The following is a 20,391-nucleotide window of genomic DNA, read 5'->3' as shown; positions in this document are numbered from 1 at the left end:
CTCAGGCAGAACCTGCCTTCCATTAACCCATCTACACTTGCTAGGCCTGATCCCAACTGCCCCATAGCTGCCATGCGATCACATTCAAGATGATCTGTTCCATAACCTTCCCTGGCACTGAGGTCAGGCTGACAGGTTTGTAGATCCACAGAACTGAACAGCACCACCCCTTCTCTGGAGCACAAGTCTTATGAGGAGCGGCTGAGGGAGCTGGGATTGTTCAGTCTGGAGAAGAGGAGGCTCAGAGGAGACCTTATTGCACTCTACCACTTCCTGAAGGGGGGTTGTGGTGAGGAGGGGGTAGGTCTCTTCTCCCTGATAAGTAATGACAGGACGAGAGGGAATGGCCACAAGTTGCACCGGGGAAGATTTAGATTAGACCTGAGGAAGCATTTCTTTTCTGAAAGAGTGGTCAGGCACTGGAATGGCCTGCCTAGGGAGGTGGTTGAGGCACCATCCCTAGCGCTGTTCAAGAAGCGTTTAGATGAGGTGCTAAAGGACTTAATTTAGTAGTTGGGTAGAGATAGTGATAGGAGGATGGTTGGACTAGATGATCTTATAGGTCCTTTCCAACCTTATGAACTTATGAACTTATGAACTTACCAAGACTGATGTCAGCTGCCTTAGTCAGGGGGGTGACAGGTTCGTAAGGGCCTAGTCCAAACTGCTCTCGGAGCTTATTTCCTTGTTCCAGAGACAGGATAACAGCCATTCGCTTGTACCACTTCCTCTGGCCTTCCTTTTCAATGCAGTAGTACAGCTCTCCAGACTCCCTCCGGTGTCCCTTCACTACACCTGACAAGACAGCAAATGACACCTGTTAATCAGAAACAGTCAGGTGGACGAGCACTCACTTCTCACTGGATTTGGCAACTCAAGAACTCAAGGACTGAGCTCAAGGACTACTCTTACCTGCACTGAAGTACTCATCCTCGGAGAGCGCGGTTACTTCAGTCTCCAGCGGGATAGGGTCACAGAGTAAAATATCTTTTCCTAGTACATCACATTCATACCCATCATCAAAGAGAAGTTTGTACTTCCCTGCTCCAACATCTTGTGTAATCATTCCAGAATAGAAGTACCCATTTGAAGACCACTTTGCTACAACCCTGAGGCCCACAAAGCTGCTCCCAGCAGATGAGTCTGCACAATCTGAAGGACCAGCCACCATTTGTAACGGGATTTCTGGAGAGTTGCTTTGACGTAAGGCACAGAAGCCAGATGAGTCAGATTTATCCCCTCCATCTGGTAGGCGAACTGCACGAACAAATGATTTCTCCTCAGGTGATCCTGTAGTTGACAGATCCTCTACAACAGGAATTCCAGCTAAATCTCTGTAGAAAACACAGAAACAAACCCAGAAAGGTAGAAAAAAAGTTACAAAGCGAAGAATTTTTGTGCTAGATGCCAGCGCTACACACTATCACAAAAAATTACCTCCTGAACATTAATGGTTTGTTTTTTGTCACATTGCCACAGTCACTTCCTGTTCTCTTCCTTGACAATAAATTAAAATTACAACCTTTTCCCACAGTACCTTGTTCCAGTTGTTCGAGATGGTGGGCGGCCTCTTCTTCCTCGCCCACGAGGTGTCATGGGTGCTTTGCCACCATGACGAGTACCAAGCATAGAGTCCTCCTCTTCCTCACACAGAAGTGCTGCTCCTGCCTGGCTAACTCTGAGAGGAGACACTGGTTGACCAACTCCTTTCCTAGGGCTACAGAAATCATGAGTTCAGTTAACCATTCTGAAAAGAGATGCCACTTCATTATACTCTCCTATTTTCACTGTGATCTGATAACTGGACACAAAGTTTGCCATATTCCTCATAAGCTCTTAAGAGCTTAGGCAAAACAATGCATCACAAAGAAACAACCACTACTTTTTTCAGGAAAAAAAGATGGAAAAACAAAGACTGTTTCATTATTTCTGTTCATCAAGATAAAAAATCCTGGTTTAGAGTCTACCCTGCTTCACATTACATCCAAACCAGCTGTTCATTTTTGCAAAATACCTTATTTTCCATTCTCAAGGCTCTGCACGTACCTTAGTTTTCCTAAGACACCTCTGCCAACGGGTAAAGCAAACTCTCCACTTTCTGTACCACATACTTTCCCTTTGACAGCTCCAGTTCCTCGTGCCGAACTGCTGTTGCTGTGTGCGACAGAGAGACCGCTGCTTGCTCCACTGGATGTGCGGTGGAGGCTTGAGGCCTTAGAAGAGAAGGAGCTGACATCACCGAGGTCTCCTGAGGTCAGCGATGAGCCAACTGTAGTTCTAGAGGAAGATGTGTCAGTCTCACACTCCTGGCACTCCACTACAGGCTCCTCAGTTTCCTTATGAGAGGAAAAAGAAAAAAGAAAAAAAAAGTCACTTCAAAGGTGATAGACTTGCTAGAATGGAAGATCATGAGGCAAGAGCACAGGCAAGTTGAGATTCGTGAGACTGAAGACAGCCATGCAGATTGAATCTGGACTGACTTATAGATCAGCTCTGATCATATAGCTGCTCCACGTGAAGAAATCACATGAAAAAAGAAAAAGTCACCAGGATAGAGGTTGAACGACTACAAATTCAAATCCACACATTAGTCTGGCTTCAAATAGTGTGTTCAGTTCAGTGCGTTCTTCTACTGTGTTCAGTTTTGGGCCCCTAACTACAAGAAAGACATTGAGGCCCTGGAGCGTGTTCAGAGAAGGGTAACAAAACTGGGGAGGGGTCTGGAGCACAAGTCTTACGAGGAGCGGCTGAGGGAGCTGGGATTGTTTAGTCTGGAGAAGAGGAGGCTCAGAGGAGACCTTATTGCACTCTACCACTTCCTGAAGGGGGGTTGTGGTGAGGAGGGGGTGGGCCTCTTCTCCCTGATAAATAATGACAGGACGAGAGGGAATGGCCAGAAGTTGCACCAGGGAAGATTTAGATTAGACCTGAGGAAACATTTTTTTTCTGAAAGAGTGGTCAGGCACTGGAATGGCCTGCCTAGGGAGGTGGTTGAGGCACCATCCCTAGCACTACTCAAGAAGCGTTCAGATAAGTTCATAAGTTCGTAAGTTCATAAGGTTGGAAAGGACCTATAAGATCATCTAGTCCAACCATCCTCCTATCACCATCCCTACCCACTGAACTACTAAATCAAATCCCTAGATGAGGTGCTAAGGGATTTGATTTAGTAGTTCAGTGGGTAGGGATGGTGATAGGAGGATGGTTGGACTAGATGATCTTGTAGGACCTTTCCAACCTAATGAACCTATGAACCTATGAAATAATTACCATCCTTTTAGAGTGGGAGAGTGCAACAACTACTTGAGATACTAGCAGCTGCTGATTACCAATAACCCAAGATCAATTTCCAGACAGCTAGTCATTTGAAGCTATTTAAGTTTCACAGATAGCTATGTGTCAACAAAATACTGATACCAAATGTTGACAGAAGAACTGAAAATGGTTGAACAATTGTGTTAAAGCAGCCTATGCAAACACATTTAAGAAAATATAATTTTGTATTTTAATATTACGATAAATAATGTCATGTGTAGTAACAAGTATTAAGGCATAACTAATGGAACTAGTTTTTTCTCTTTATGCATTTACTCACTGTAACAATGCAGCAACAAGACACTTATGTTTTTTACCTGTATAATAGAAGAGCAGTAAAGTTTTACCGCTAACAGGCTGACATGATTACTGCATAGATCAAATCAGCATTTGTTGACTATCCCTTCAATTTCCCGACAGATATTTTGACAAATGAATGGAACGGAGAGCAACACAAGTATACTAAAAATAGCTTGTTTACTTTCTGTGTTTAAGATGCTTTCTAGACTCTGATCCACAGGACTTGGAAGTCTGTGGACCACAGGTGAGAAATAACACTGAGCTGCAAAACATAGTGAACAGCTTTGAATAGTTCAATTTTACAAGTAGATGTGATTATTGCTAACGGAATTTCCGCTCTTCCATTCTGACAGAACATTTTAAATATCTAGAAGCACACAGTAAAGTCTTTTGTTCCATTCTTTGGGAATCAAAAAGAAAAAGACAGTGTGCCATCAGAATACAGTACGAGGCACGAACCAGCAACACGCAAAACCACACAGCTTTCCATGTACACAGAACAGTCTACACATATGCGCACAGAGATAGATTTGTGATCACAGCACACTGATTTGCTCACTGATGTTTTCTGCAGCCACAATACGTTTCAATTTTCATTACTTTATTCTTCAGTCAACACATTATTTAGTTTAACCCTGAAAATGGGAACTCACCTCAACTACCTTCCGCTCCACCTCTGTACCATTTATGTAGTAAACATCTGTTATAACACGGGTAACAACAGTGCGCACCTCCCGAACAGTTCGCATGTGGCGACGCTGAACCTGGCCTCTGGGAGGGTGGAGAAGGTTAAATTCATCCTCCCCCTGTAATAGAGGATAAATTAAAATCAAAACAGACAACCACCAAAATCAATAATCTCCGTGTACAGCCATCAACATTTAACTAGAAGAGCTCTTCCTTGACAAATTTACCCATTGTCATTGGTTGGAGTGGCAGAATCAGCTGCTTTAAGTTTATTGGCACAAACAGGAGGCATCAAAGCCTTTCTTCAAGATTTCATGCCATTTCCCCCAACAACAACAACAACAAAACCCACCTTTTAATAGCATTATCTACATCTGGACACAAATACACACAAAAAAAATTACTTGCCATATTTTCCTAGAAAATATTGAGACATTTACTCTCCAAACTTATCTGCTGAGAATTGCTACCTTAGCAGCTGCCTACTGCTGATATAAAAAAGCTTGGGACATTAACATTCTAAAGTAGTCTTCTGGCTTTTTTTTGGATCAGAAAAAAAGTTAGTGAATTTACTGACTGCAGGAATATTTTGCTGTTTTAAGGTAGGAAAATTTAATACAGGCAGTCTTCATCCCACCTGACTGTGTAGACAGTCTATGTCTTCACCAGAGGTATTCACAAGCTTTTGCCCACTCTCCTCAGTTTGGACGTTTACATCTTGTCGCCCAGGTCTTTGTCCACACATACTGGTTCCCACATCCACTCGCCTACAAGTTCCTTCTGCTGTCTGTGTTGCTGTTGTAACCATTGTTGGGGTAAAAAGACAGTCTGCTGTAGTTTGAATCTCTTTATTATTGGTATCTGCCTGCTTCCCTTGGCTTTCATCAACTGCAACCTCCATACTTGGTTTCTTCTGCATTCTTGCCCCTTCTTCTATTTGAGTGGTTACAGTACCAGCCTCCATAGAATCTTTCTGCTCTGTACAAGAAGGTTGTTGATGGCAGCCCTGCTGCAGCCTCTGAAGCATTAGGAGCTGTCCACCACTGTCATCCGCTCTGTGCTGCTGATCACTAGGATGTTCACGTATTTCAGCGCTCTTTTCTGTGCCAGGAAAGCTGAATAGATTCCCCCTGCAAACCAGTTACATGCAGATGAAAATTACTGACAAAAAAAGCAAAAAGCCCAATATTCTGTCACACAGGTGAAAGTACTACTGAAAAAAAAAAACCAGCAGTGTAGTTATTCAATTGCATCTAAGATTGCACACACCTCAATGAGTTTTCAAATTATAAAATAACCTCAACATCTCTGAAGTGATCCACATTGTGGCTGGAAGAATGGCTGACACTACAAAACATCAGAGGAGTTTTACAAACACTAATCAAACAATATATGCTCCACATAATAGGCACCATCTGCACAAAATTTTTCTGGAAGTCAAGCCATCCTGAAGTCATTGCTACAATTTGCTCTGGCACACCATTGGTTTGAAACCAGTAATCACAACCACCAAGAAGAGTCAGGGGCATAAACACAAACATTATCTAACAGTTCCATGAGAATTTCTCCGCCCTTGCCAACAGAGCTACTGAGTATATACAAGTAAGTATGTATCAAACTCATATAAAGAGCCTTACTAGAAGCACACACCTGGACTCTCTTGTATCTAACAAGCTTTGAGGAGTGACTGTCACATTCTGTCTGTACACTGCCCCAGCACTAGAATCCCCTAGTCATTACAATCTTTAAAACAATCATTCAGTGCTCTTGCAATAAAGGTTACTCTTTCTCCATAGGTCAAAACCTCACTGCCTTCATCAAAAGACAGAATGAAAAACAGTGAAGAAGGAGATTTCCATACTAGGTCATGCAGCCAGCACCCTTACCCTTATTGACTGTGCAGGAGTACAGCCCTTTTAAAAGGACCACAGGCAACAAAAATATATGGACTTAGACAGACAATAACACAGACAGTAATAGGTCACAAGACCTGGAGAAAGGAGCAAGAAAAGGTATGGAAGCAGTGTTATCTCATTCCTCCCAAGCTCCAGATGTATCAAAGCTTATCAGCCAGCCAGAATCACGTCGCTACTCACTCAGAAAGTCAGACTGATTATCAACTGAGATACAGACATATCATAGTCATTATACTCAGTCCACTGTGCCCAACCTTTTAAGTTACCCAGACTTCAGATAATGACTTCAAGCACAATTTTGAAGATGCAGGAAAAACACAAGTGCAGGTAAATCCAAATAAGACTGGCAGGCAAGGACTGTAAATAGTTACCTAAACGGAGAAGCTGAAAGGCTCTGGTCTCTAGCCTCTTCCTCTCGCCGAACTTCACAGACACGACTAAATACAGATGATGCCTTCTGGGAGCTAGCAATGCAGATTTAAAAAAAAAAAAAAAGTGCATTAAAGAGAGTGAAAATACTGCAAAGCTACAGCTCCTTAAGACAACAACTGGCATTGAATTTGTTGACTTATACAGCCACAGAACAAATGAGATGGTCAGACTCAAAGGTCAAGAAACATCTTGAATAAGTAGTTCTGTCATCTCTGCCAACCACCTCACAGCCAAGAGCAATCTAGTGATTGCAGAAAATGCAGCATTATCAGGAGTTTTACCAACCACTACCTGCAGAAGCCATTGGGGAACACCATTAGACCACGTATGGCTTAACTTAGAATCTTCACATCATAGGAAAAAAATGAGGAGTAATAGTCTTAAAACAGACCCTAAGAGTTCAAGTTCAACCTACACCTAAAAAGGCAACTTATCCTCAAAAAGAGTTTACTTCAAAGTTGTCTCGCTGCTTCAAACCATTACATTCACTTCAACAATTGGAGACAGGGTCCTCCAACTCAGATTATTATTAGTACTTAAACACACAGCCCAAAAGTTACAACCAAGCAGTGCTAGGCACTGTGGAAATACAGTACAGCAACCAGCCTCTGAAACTTCATTTCTTACATAAGAGAGAAAATAGATACATACAGAGGAAAAGATCAAGGGAATAACTTACATTTTGGTCAACAAATTAAACTGTGATCTCAGTACATCAGTGACTGTTATGTTTCTTCTATCAGTCTCACACCAAAAAGAATTTTCTTTCAGAACTCCTCAGAGCTGAGATTCTTTGCAGAAAATTGACAGTAAGAAAAGAGGAAACCATGTGTTTAAATGTAAAAGCTGGACAGTGCAGACTTGCATTCTGGACTGCACAAGACATCAATTTCTGTTCTGACTATAATCAAAACGAGGCAAACTGCTGACGTTAGTAGGAAGCACAAAGCCTGCAGAGAAACAGCAGGTGGGGCACCCACCGTGTCCATGCCTACATACTTAAACTTGACTGGAGAACTAAAGAGTTAATGTTGTGGCTGGCTCTAAAAGAGCTCCTGTGTCTCACTTTAATTTTTTAACCCCTGTCCCTGGTAACGAATAGGAAAAGGATCTAACCAGATTTCTGTATTAACTCTGCACAGCAACAAGCCCAGTTACCTGGCAGCAGCCCTGAAGATCCCCTGAGCAGAGGATCCAATTTTCCTGTCACTGGCTGTGGGCTCTGAAACAAGAGGGAAGGGAGAGACAATTTCAGTGCATCTCCTCTGCCTTTCCAAATACCTCATGCTCAGCTGAGGGGTCAAACAAAGTCAGACAAAGTGACCCCAGGCCTCCCCACCCAATACACTCACAGGCTTGAGCCTGTGTGTGTGTATTTTGAATAAAAATATATACATATGCGTGAGTTTTAGACTAACAGACTGAATGCTGCTGTTCTGATTAATATAGCCAAACTTGCGTGTTTGAATTATACTTCCAGTATCTTTTCTTTCCTTCAACAGAATCTATTTTCTGTCCAAAGACATTGCCACTACAGATCACAATTTTCAGTCTGCTTGAAATACCTTCCCCCATAACAAAGGGGTCTCTTCTCACTCCAACCTTGTTTAAAGCACTGTATAAACAGAGAAACAAATTTAAGTGACACTGCCCCAAATGAAAAACAAGATTACAGAGACTGTCTCAGAGAACGCTACAGACAGGTTTTGAGTTAAGGCTAAGATCTAGTATAACTCGTGCATTCTCACTTTTCATGCTCTTACTTTCCAAGCTGAATGGTAGGGACTCGTCGCTCCCATCATTCATGGGGGTAACAAGGTTCATTCGTAGAGAGAGTTTTGCATCAGTCTCAGGAACTGCACAAGAATCTCCTTTTTCACACACTTCTGACACATCTGTTGATACCATTGCACTTTCCACAGTGACACTATTGGTCCCCATTGTGCCCTCTGCTGTAACATCACTAGTTGCTATAGTGTTGTCTGGACAATTATCATCCACTGAAAAAAGGAAAACAGCAAAACAGTACAAATGCAAGTAGCCACTGTGGTTTCCACTTGGTAGTATTGAGGTTCCCATCTGGTCTCACTGCCGCATGCAGCAGTGGAAATTCCCATCTGGTCATCTTATCGTTCTAAAGAACAGGAGTTCTTCAACCCAATATCATCCCAAGCTTGTGATGAGAATCATTTACTATTACTAAAGCAGAAGTATATACTTCCTTTTATTCAGCAACTACAGGCTGATGTTTTGTGTAACCTTGGCAGAGAAAGTCTTGCAAAAAAAAGACCATGAATATAAGGAAGAATCTTCTTGTAGACTGACTTTTTCCTCTACTCAGAGGGGTCTTGTGTACCCTTTAATGGAGTTGTATACATAAACATAATAAATTCAAGGAGGATGTACTTCATACAACCCAATACTCAAGCAGCACTAGAGGGATGAGCCCTCCTCACTGAGTAGTAACATCTTTTTTGCTAAAATACGTATGAGTTATCCTATCATTCTGCATCCAGAATCAAAATCTTCTAACAGGCTTTCACTAAAGAACAGAACTATTCATATCATATCAAACTCACCAATTGGGGTGCTGTGTCTTCTAGGTCCCATTTTAAGTTGGCCAGTGAGAGGTGGTGTTATGCTGGTCAGTGGTTGAATGGTATCGCCCTCCTTTGGCAAAGTAAAATGAAATGGTATTCCTAAAACCAGGAGAGCCAGGATTAATAATTTCAGGAGGGTATTCCACTTCAAGTACCAAAAGCATCACTCACTACGGTGTAGAAATGAGGAAAAAGTGTAACTCTGGTGCTATACTGCACAAGATCATCCTGAACAATCTAATTACTGTCTTGGGACTGGTGCTCTAACTGATCTTCCTCACATTTTGTGTGGAAATTCTTGGTTGAAGATTGGACTGTGGTCAACCTGATGGACTTGTCCCCAGAAGTTAAACAAAAATGAGATTAAATACATTGACATTAATCAAACTTTTATAGAATGAAGGTTTGCTTGAGAGATGCTCAGGATTTCGCACAGAAAAAGGCCAGAAATAGAAATGAAGGCTAGGACACATAAATTGTTAGAGCCACATGTTGCCTGAATTAATAATCTGATCTCATGCAGAATGACACGTTACCATCACAGGTAACAAAAGAGCAATTCACATCGTCTAGTTGGACTTATGCAAGAAGTTCTATACTGCCTCACACAACATCCCTGTCTCCAAAATGAGAGGTGGATTTGACAGATGGACCACTAAGCAGAGAAGGAAAAGTCCGGGTAATTGCTTTCAAAGAGTCACAGTCAGTTGCCCAATGTCCAAGTAGAGAGTAGTGACAAGTGGGATTTCACAGCGGTCTGTACTGGGAGCAGTATTACTTAACATCCTTGTTGGTGACATGGATAGTGGGACTGAATGCATACTCAGCAAGTCTGCTGACAATGCCAAGCTGAGTGGTTAAGACTGAGCCTGACAAACTTGGGATGTATATGAGCTCCTGCAATCTCTATGCTTTACCAATGCCTAACATGGTTTAATAAAAGGGAAATTGAATTTTCCCATACTCACATCAAATTTCTTCTTTCTTGCCACACACAAGTTTCTGGACAAATTTACATTCTCAGATTTTTAAGTTTTCAGAATTCTGAGTCAATACATGAAACTAATACGTGCTGAAATGAGAAGTTTGATTTTTACTTTGAATGTAATTTAAATTGTCAAATCTCCTACTGAAGTAATCTACGAAGCCAGAATTTTACACACACAGAAATTCCATGGGAGGTGAAGAACAAATATATTCAAAAAGCAGTGAGTAGGTGTTAGGAACACTACTTACTTCGTCACTCTTGCTTTCAGTAGCATTGCAATGGGGAAAAAAGTACAGGCACATTACACATGTAAGGAGAAATCTGCAGCACTGTTGTGAAGGTTCATTATTCAGTACAAATTCAGGACCAGTGCTGAGGATTGTACATGCTGACATTACTCAAAGCGTTCTCCTATGAATTACTAACCAAAATTCACTTACCATTGGAAGGACTGGGGGACTTAGCAGCTGCCCGCTCCTCTGGTTGCATCTGCTCTTCTTGCTCCAGATTCACTGTCATAGCAGTAACCTCTGTATTCTTTGGCACCTGATTCTCCTGCTGAGTCACCAGTACGTGAGCCTCCTTCTCTTGCCGTATTGGTTGAGTCTCCATTATCTGATGTAATTCTGAACCATCTGGATGGCTTTTGGCACACAATGCCACCTCTGATGGAATACCAATCTTTAATTTAGGAAACAAGTTGTGCTGCTCCAATAACTCCCCTTCAGAAGGTTTAGACAAAACTTTATTCAGCTTTGGGCTGCTTTCTGAAGCAGCTTTAAAGGACAGTTCATCCTCATCCTTTGCCTCTTCAATGCCAAAAGCACGATCTTTCGAAGTTTCCTTTCCCCAGCATTCTGGTCCAATCTTTCCTAATTCTTGAGTCTCAGACAGTTTTTTGCTATTTTTACAAGAACCGCCGACAAATTCTACTTCCATATCTTCATGGTGCTCCACCTTCCTTTCAAGAATAAACCTCTGAGACTTGTCTTCATTCATTTGCTTCTCTTCTACACGCATCTCCTCTTCCCGTTCTTCGCACTGAGTCTCAGGAATTGCCTCAGGTTGAGAACTCCTTTTCAGGAAATGACTCTCTAACTGAGCTTCTCTTCCCTGATCACAGGGCAAAATCTCAGAGTGATGAGACTGATTTGCAGCAGCCCGACTTCCAGAAATGCACTTGTGAACTGGATGTGCTGTAGGGGCTAATGTCCCATCTCCTGCTATGCCCGCCCTGCCTAACTGTGCTACAGGCTTTCCTGCAGTACACATATCTTCCTTTTTCACTTTTTCATAGTTCTCAGAGAGGTCTCGATGGCCTGCATCCGGCCTCATTTTTCCATTGTCCTTCTCCACAGAAGAGAGTCTCAAATCTGAAATACTGCATTCAGAAATTATCTGTATCTGTGTAGCTTCATTATCATGGCCAGTTTTCAGAGAGTCTGAACTGATTTCTTTGTTTGTGGGCTCACTACATCCACTTACAGAAAGCGTCAGATTACAGGACTCAGAAGGCTGTGACACAGAATCTTCCACAGGCATCTTTGACAAAGTATCTGTGGGTCCAGAAAGGTCTCCTGGTACATGTGAACAGGTTGAAACAGCAGCTTTTTCTTCTCCTTCATTCTTCTTCTCTGGGCTCTGAGTTGGAACAAAGATATCCTAAAATAAAAAAAATTAAAATTAAAAAGTGGGACACTGAACATGAGGATATGTATCAGGGTACCCCAAATTGGGCCATTTGTTATTTCTAGATGGTAAAGAATTATAATACAGAGCAAGTTCAGAACAAAAAAATGGATAAAAAAAATTTAATCTATATACCCAAGTACCAACTGCAACACTCTTACCGAGAGAAATTATAATCCAATACTTCTCAGTACCTCCATGGCAGTCACACAAGGTCTTTAGTTCACCTCTTCTATTACCAAACTATGAAGTACAGGACAACTATGGTAAATCAGTAGCTGTTTTTAGTCAAACAATTTAGAGTTCTGGAAAGACTCTGTAAAAATCATATTAGTATGAAAGCCACTTTCAGCTAAGGAGAAACCCTGTCAACTCCTGAATTCTCCAGCACAACTTTTACTTACTGCCTTAAAATGATGAAATTTGTTATACTGAGTTATAAAGCCACCAAGTATCTGTTAAATCCTTCTGAAATCCTAAGCAAACAACAGATAATAAGAATAAGCAACTTAAAATAAATTTGCACTAAGTGAATTCTAGCATTCCATAGTAGAATATTCATAGTAGAATACAAAGGCAAAACAGTTTCACCTTTTCCATGGGAAATAATGATAAAAATAGACCTCTTGGTAGAAGTCTAACTTCTGACAGAAGACTTCTGAAGAAGAGCATCAGTGTATAAATGTGACTGCTGGGAAAAGGGAAGCTCATAAGAATAATCTTAGTAGGGAAGCTCGATACAGAAGCACAGAATTGACTCAGAATACATTTTTGCAACAACCACAGAAATTATATCTAAAAAAGATATTATATATAAGAAAGAAATTATATTATATTATATATAAGAAAGAAATTATATATAAAAAAGATATTCAGATGAACACTCACATGAGAGAACACTGGTTGTGATGGTATAGGTAAAGATTCAGGAAAGAAGGCTGGGGCACTCTGGGACACTGGAGTTGAAGCTTGCGGTGGGACAGGAGGTCCTGGTGGGATAACCATTTCCACTAGCACATCTCTCTTTTGCTCGTCCTGCATTAGTCCCTTTTCCTTCTGTCCCTTCTGCATTAGCTCTCTTCCATCTGCAGGGAAAGAGATATCCACCTGCTCATCTGGTTTTAAAGAACAGAAATTACTAGCAGATGCCTGTGTCGTACCCAGTTTCCAACACTGCTGTTAAAAGACTTATCTTCAGCAGCCTATGCAACTTTCTTATGCTTCCATGGGTGAACCTGAAATCTCTCAAGATGAATTCTTTGTGAGGACAGGGAAATGAACAAAACTACCTGAAATGCTACAAAGTGATAGAAAGTACAGCAGTAATAGCAGGATGACAAAATCTCTGGCTGCAGCAAAGGCCAAGCCCAAATGCAGCAACCACAGACACAGAAACAAAGGATAAAAAGCTGCTTACCTTTGGAAGGCCTCAGGTATACAGGGATCTCCAGCGAGATCCCCTCACCTCCACTGCCAACCCTCCAATGAGGGCTGGGAAGGGGTGGATCCTGGCTCCAGCCCTTCAGTCACTCAGGTACATTGCATGCACTGAGCTCCCCTGGGCTGCCCCTGCCTTCCCCCCAGGTGCTCCATCACTGCTTCAGGCCATGACTTACCATTTCTGCTACACTATCCTTAAAACATAAGGGAGAGGAAGGAGAAGACTAAGGTCTAGAACTTCTACAATTAGAAAAAAGTATCTGAAGTTTATACAAAGCATTTTTCTGAGGACAGTTTTACTTTTTTCCTTTCTCTTTTGCTACTTCTATTAAAATGCAACCAAATTCATACCCGTCTAACTAGACATGTATTCTAAAGGTACTTCAGATTCTGTGCAGAAAATGAGATAGGAATCTCACAGAAAGGAATACTGATCTTCCATAATACTGAAAGTCTGTGTGGTCGTGTCAACCCTGATAGCAAACAGGTAACATGTAAGAACCAAAGTATCACATTGAACAAGCTGTCTTGGCATGACTTTTTAGAATGGACACATGTAACATATTTAAAAGAGCTTTCAAAAGTCATTTAAGATAGATGCTCTCTTCTATCTTTCTTACTGCTCTAACAGCATATATTTACGACGGATATATATCTACCTGTAGCAAAAGAACAGCTCACCCTAAGAAAGGAGGTCAATGCCAAGCAGCAATCTGTATTCCATATGAAGTATTCCTCTTCTTTCATATGAAAGAGAACTAGCCAAGAAAACCAATTTTATTACGATAGCTTTGCAATAAATAGAGAGCTTATCAGGATTGGGGTCACAATTACAGATTTCCCCGAATCTAGCTGTTTAAGCTCAATCCTGCTTTATACTTTAAGAGCAATCCAAACAAGTTCTGAAAAGGCTACATGCCAAAACTAAACCACAAAGAAACACAACTACAGGTGAACATAAGAAAAAAATTACCTTTTCCTTGGTCCTGTTCAGTAGGACTGCTAGGGATGAGAGCACTGGATGCAAGGCCAACAGGAGAAGGAACAACTGTGCCTGGAGAGCCGCTGTAAACCAAGAAAAGGTAACATGGACAAGAGAAGACAAACATCAATAGAAAAATGTATTAACTTCTCCCCAAATACAGCTCTAGGTTGTCACAATAGGAGTCCTCTCACAAGAGGAGAGTACCAGGTGCTTGCTAGCAAAAGACCAGAGAAACAGCCATGGACTACACAATTAGTTCATTTTAGAGCAAAATAAAGCCATACTCCACCTTTGTAGTAGAAATTTTGCACTTAAACTGCATTTGGTTTGAGCTCTGGCCAAGAAAAATATGACTAGAAAGTCACCTGACAATGCACACTTAATGGGAAATTAAGGAGATCATAGTCATCCCCTCACTGCCTGCAACAGGGCTAGTTAACAAATAAACCATAACCTGGTCATCTAACCCATTCATTTTGAGACCATCTCTTTGCTTTTCACATTGTGCAGTACAAAAGACATTTACAGATAATTCCTACCATGTATACAGTCCACCTAGAGATAAATAGTGCAGTAACTGAGAAAGTAAAAGTGTCAAGGACATGGTTTTAAGATACGAGAGACAAAAAAAAACATTGATAATAAAGAGGTTGACAGAAAAACTGCAATACGAGGATCCCCATGTGGTGGGGGAGTAGAGAGAAAGAGAAAGTCTTCGAGCCTCACTGTTGGTGGGCTGCATAGGGGAGGATGCGAAAACTCTAAACCTGAGGCAGAGTTCTGGTCAGCCTCCTCAAAATAAATAAATAAATAAATAAAATAGTCAGCAATTCAGGTTCAAAGGTCAACGAAACCTTGCCAGAACACAAACTGAACTGCTGTCTGCTTTGACAACTTCCACCTAAGACAACACACACACACAGAGGAAATAGACAACAGAAAGAGCTAACAAGAAATGTCAGACAGCAGCGAAGGGCAAAAAGTCACTTGCAGGAGAAAGTATATCACATCCAGTATCACCATATACAAAAACAAAAAAACAAAAACATAGGAGTTACTACAACAGGCAAGTCAAAGAAAGAACTTTCAGCAGACAGCTGCTGCTGGAATAGAGCCAATAAGCTCAGTTAGGAGTCTTTCTCAAGCAAAAAACAGTTAAGCAAAGAGCTCTTTTCAAAAACTGGCCCAGTGTTACAAGCGAAAAACTGCAACTTAACTCCCTATTCAGCTGTATATATTCTAGACAGAAGTCCCATATACCACACACACACACACAAACATCTGAGTCATAACAACAAACTGACATTATCATTCTTTACAGCACAAGTGTGGTAGCCTTTAAATAACACTATACAAAAATACAAACATAAATCAATATTCTCTGTATGTAAAGTCTTCCTATTTGAAGCATCCCTTACCTAGCTGGAGGAAAACCTACCTCGTGCACACGTGGACACTTTCTGACAGAAGGATGCCAGGAGACTAAGAAAACGTGTGCAAACATCCTTTGCTTTAGAGATTGAGACAAAAAGTTTTAAAATTCCTCATAATGTTTAATTTAATGCCGCCTAAATGAGGAGAGATATAATGAGTAATATCTGTTCAAACCAGATTAATAGATACTTGAGAAAGCCCTATTTAACCACGTGGATATTCCAAATTTGGAGATACAAACACAAACAGGCAACATGAAGCCCAAACTAGGATAATTTCCCATGGTTGTACAAATTAAGAGAAATAAAGTTGTGGGAATGGTACAGAAGTTACTGCAATACAGCTTGGTTATAATTTTGTAGTTTTGTTCTTGGGTTTTTTTTGTTGTATTTTTTGCTTACGTGGAATGGCTCTCCTGTACAAGGGATCCCTGTCCAGAGAGCTGCAGGAGGTGCAGACTGCGGGCAGGGGTACATGCCAGAGAACTTCTGTCTTCCACTCTGGTTACAAGGCACTCACTCTCTGCAGCAATTTTGAACAAAAGAAAGTAAGATCAGAAATTTTTCCAAAAAGCAATATTCACATTATTGTAAAGTTACAGCTTGTCCTTGTCTAACTGAGGTGGCTTTCATACAAAACTGGAGGACAGCACATGGAAGTTCAGCGTGTGAAATGTGAGCAAGATATAGTTTAGATGATAAAGGTAGTTTCTAACTACAGAATAGATTTTTTTTTTTTTTTAATCTTCATACCTAAGGATTTAAAAAAAAAAATCCCCAGTGGTTCCAACATTACTTCCAAGGATTCAAAGACAAGTCACAGTGACCACAGCACACATGCAGTTTGCATAAGCTATTATCAAACCTTCTGGCTACAGAGGGTTTACACAGAAGACTGTACCACTACAAACACAGTTGTGCACAAAATAAAGCCAAACAAAAAGCATAAATTGAGAGTTCACTTAGCATGTGTCTTACAGACTGTGACAAACTTGACTGTCAGAACTTTACTTTCTAGACCTACTGCTATTAAGATCATCAAGAACCCTACCACTTAATTAGCCTTTTAACTGCAGATACTAAAACCAACCAAGATATCTTCCTAGCACAACACACAGTGACGACCTCTATTCTGATCCTATGTCATGTAATCTTTTTTCTTACAGGAAAGGAACATTAACACAGAGGGCAAATAAAACTGAAACTGGGCTAAGACTTTGGTTGTTCTATCTTGAACAGAAATGCCAAGTCAGAAGAGTAAAGCAGAACTACAGAATTGCTAGAGTACATGCAGAGAAGAGCAATAAAGCTTGTGAAGGGACTGGAAAAAAAAGACTCATTAGGAATAACAGAAGGAATGAGGATTTGGTCTGGAAAAAACAGGCTGAGGGGAGACCTCATTGCTCTGTGCAACTGAAACATTATAGCAAGAAGCCGGCTGGTCTCCTTTCTCAGGTGACAAGTGATCAGACACAAGGAAACAGCCTTAAGTTGCACTGAGGAGAGCGAGGTAAGGTATTACAAAGTAGGTGGTCAAGAACCGGAATGAGATGGCCAGGGAAGTGGTGATCCCCATTTCCAGATGTATTTAAGAGACATGCAGACATGGCACTAGGGAACGTGGTTTAGTCAATCCTTTACCAAAGTTATTCAGTGTATGAAAGCCTGCAATATTTGCCTACAGTCTTTATTCACATTTTAGACTGTATGCTGCTACGGAAGATAAGCATTATTACCACTGGAGGCAATGGCCCATAGCACAGTTACAGCCTTTCAAAGCCATTATAAATTTTAGCAAAAATTAAGTGAAAAAACAATCTCCCCACTCTCACACTAAAACATTACATGACTGAAGAGATCAAGCAAGAATAATTACAATGATCTCTGGGACAAACATTCTTGCCTCATTTGTCTGTTGTTACCTGTTACATTATTTTCAGGAAACATTTCTTCCTGAGTCGACAAGATATCCAAGTCCTCGTGACCAGAGTCAATGCATTTCTCAGTAATAGGCAGATTACAGACAGGCATTTCTTTCCTGGAACGTTCTTCTGCATCCAGCAGTGTTCTGGGAAAGCAACACAGTCTCTGACCCAAGAAACTCAGCATGTCAACTGCAATCAGCATAGATGAAAGCTATTCAACTCCATATGCCATAGTTAGAAAATGAGTAAAGGCAGATCTCTTTCACTTGATAAAAACCATCTCCATCCTTGACAAATTAAACTTCTAGAAGCATTTTTCAAGTTTTCTATCACTGTAAGTGACATTTGAACACTATGCAGATTGTTCTACTGACTTCAATTCTAAGAATTTAATTTCACGTTCTTTTTTACTACTACTCTATGACAGAACGTGACAGCTTGTATCTGGCACAAAAGATAATATATATAGCTCCCAGCAAAATAAACATCTACATTTAAAAATAATTAAAACTATGAAGTTTACAACAGCAAATACTCAACAGAATCCTGGAAACCACCACTTAGCCTCTGGAATTCTCAGACTCATAGTCTAATATCCATATGGTACTAATTCAGGATTTGAAACAACCTCTATGACTGAAGCTTCTTCTCTAGACACATTTCAGTTGTTTGTAAGAAAAATGTCAGTATATTTTATAAATGAATCCCATGCATGCTGCCTTAAAAAATAAATTTTTTGACTGTTTTACCCTTCAGACTCCTTTGGTTGGCCTTCCAAAGCAGAACATGTTTCTCTGCTGTTGACATTCAGTTCTAGGAAGGTGGAGAAAAACAGTAATGAACTTGTAACTCGAGCCATCTGGATTAACAAAGAGAAGCACACGCAGCTCTGTAAATTACATACATATCAAGATAAGCTTTATATGAGAAAGCATTAATACTGAATTATCAAAGGCAACAAAAGAAATTTAGAAAAAAAAAAAAAAGAAAAGATGAAATGAGATTTTTACCAGGGATACAATTCAGTACCTGAAAGTTGTAGAAATAAACTGGGAAAGAGAGGTTCAAGAATCACTGATGACTCTTGGATAGCAATAAGAAAACATGAAACTAGCCCAAAGTAAAGAAAAGGTAAATACTATTCAGCCCTGAATGACAAACTCACTGTTGCGCACTACTAATACAGTATTCCCCATCAGACACACAGGACACCTCTAAATTGAGAAAAATAAAGCAAAGCAACAAAGGGACATCAAAGAAAAATTTCACATACCATCTTCAGTATCACTCTTCACGGTTCTGGAAGAAGAGAGGATAGCAGCTGCAGTGTGAAGCTGATGCCTAACATCTCCATCAGGTGCAACATCACTCTCCAGATCTTGACTCTGTGAGAGCTCCAGAACTCCAAACTGCAGCTGTGATATTCCTGTATCTAATATGAAAGACCCATAACTAGGACATGCACCAAATAAAATAATTATAAAGCCCTCTTTGTAAGAGGAAAAGACATGCTAAGGGACTCTGAAAAACCTGGAATAAATTAAGAGCCTTTCATCACAATGGTACCAATTAAAAAAAAATACAGTAACAGAACAGTGACCACAACCATTACAACCAAACCAGCAATAAGCAGCAAGGCTTTCCATAAAGCCATTAAGTACTACTCCATATTTGGATATCACAAACAGAAAACAACCCTCCCTGGTAGTACAGATCCTACATCTCTGAGAATAATTGTGATACCAGCTGGTATCACAAATGGAAAGTGCAACAGTAACAGCAACAAGAACTCAGGCTACAGCCAATGAGGATTCACCTAAATGCAACAGGGACCCTAGGAACAACAGTATGAAACTCTGTGATTTTCAAGCACCAAACTATACAGACCAGCATCAGGAAAAGTAACAACACTCATTTCTGACATTCTAACATCAGCATGGCTACCAGCAACGAGACAACAGAGGACGCGTAACCGACATCAAGTTACCTTCCATGCCCGGTGAGCCAGGACAGTCCTCATCATCCTCTTCACACCTTTCTGCATTCTTTCCACGGGCACTGCAACGCAAATACCTGTTTGCATCACTGCAGGCTCCCTGCAGACCTCCCCACAGGGCCTCTCGGCAGTGCAGCTGCCGCTCCCGGCCTCACGATGGGAGGCGGCGCCGGGGCCACCCCCACTGTCAGTGAGTACGACAGAAATCTCATCGGGCGAGAAAGCGCCGGGAAACGGCGGCCGAGGCCCGACTAGCACGCCCACCTGCTGTCCGGGCCGGGCGGCGGCATCTCCGCGGCGGCGCTCTCCATCGGCCCCGCGAGCACCAGGCCCTCAGCGCTCCCACCTGCGGTCCGCTCCCGGGCCGCGCCGCGGCTCGCGGCCATCCGGGTGCCGGCGGGACCGCGGACGATCTCCTGCAAGACAGCGGCACGCATCGCGTCAAAGACGGTCGGGCCCCCCGAGTCCGAGCCCCCCGAGCCCCCCGCGCGGGGCGCTCACCAGCACGGGGCTCGGGCTCCGCCGCAGCGGCAGCCGGAGAGCCAGCACGCCGAGGCAGGCCTGCTCGGCGTCCTGCTCCGGGCACGCGTCCTCGGGCTGCGAGTCCTCCACGATCAGGCAAGGCGTCCCCTGCTCCGAGAGCCCGAGATCCAGCGGGCTGCCGACGGGCTCCATGGACGGCGCC

General features: G+C 41.7%; 1 protein-coding gene across 1 annotated transcript in view; it reads right to left on the bottom strand.

Moving 5' to 3' along the window:
• TP53BP1 (tumor protein p53 binding protein 1) overlaps positions 1 to 20,391 on the bottom strand; it is a 25,893-nt gene extending 5,502 nt beyond the window's left edge. Inside the window, exons 1-20 of the mRNA XM_065734187.1 lie at positions 20,208 to 20,391; positions 19,971 to 20,122; positions 19,698 to 19,768; positions 18,984 to 19,142; positions 18,460 to 18,523; positions 17,708 to 17,853; positions 16,188 to 16,308; positions 14,341 to 14,432; positions 12,816 to 13,012; positions 10,679 to 11,900; positions 9,230 to 9,349; positions 8,414 to 8,650; positions 7,809 to 7,872; positions 6,590 to 6,682; positions 4,940 to 5,432; positions 4,269 to 4,421; positions 2,047 to 2,336; positions 1,538 to 1,717; positions 913 to 1,334; positions 604 to 795 (exon numbers count right to left, since the gene is read on the bottom strand). Coding sequence (XP_065590259.1) covers positions 604 to 795; positions 913 to 1,334; positions 1,538 to 1,717; positions 2,047 to 2,336; positions 4,269 to 4,421; positions 4,940 to 5,432; positions 6,590 to 6,682; positions 7,809 to 7,872; positions 8,414 to 8,650; positions 9,230 to 9,349; positions 10,679 to 11,900; positions 12,816 to 13,012; positions 14,341 to 14,432; positions 16,188 to 16,308; positions 17,708 to 17,853; positions 18,460 to 18,523; positions 18,984 to 19,142; positions 19,698 to 19,768; positions 19,971 to 20,122; positions 20,208 to 20,381 — 4,642 coding nt within the window. The 5' untranslated portion in view covers positions 20,382 to 20,391. The remainder of the gene's footprint in view (positions 1 to 603; positions 796 to 912; positions 1,335 to 1,537; positions 1,718 to 2,046; positions 2,337 to 4,268; positions 4,422 to 4,939; positions 5,433 to 6,589; positions 6,683 to 7,808; positions 7,873 to 8,413; positions 8,651 to 9,229; positions 9,350 to 10,678; positions 11,901 to 12,815; positions 13,013 to 14,340; positions 14,433 to 16,187; positions 16,309 to 17,707; positions 17,854 to 18,459; positions 18,524 to 18,983; positions 19,143 to 19,697; positions 19,769 to 19,970; positions 20,123 to 20,207) is intronic.

The sequence above is a fragment of the Cyrtonyx montezumae genome, unplaced genomic scaffold (assembly GCF_038088225.1).
Source record: "Cyrtonyx montezumae isolate F1298 unplaced genomic scaffold, pur_monq_1.0 scaffold_17, whole genome shotgun sequence".
Taxonomy (NCBI): Eukaryota; Metazoa; Chordata; class Aves; order Galliformes; family Odontophoridae; genus Cyrtonyx; species Cyrtonyx montezumae.
This window is presented reverse-complemented; position numbering and strand designations above follow the sequence as displayed.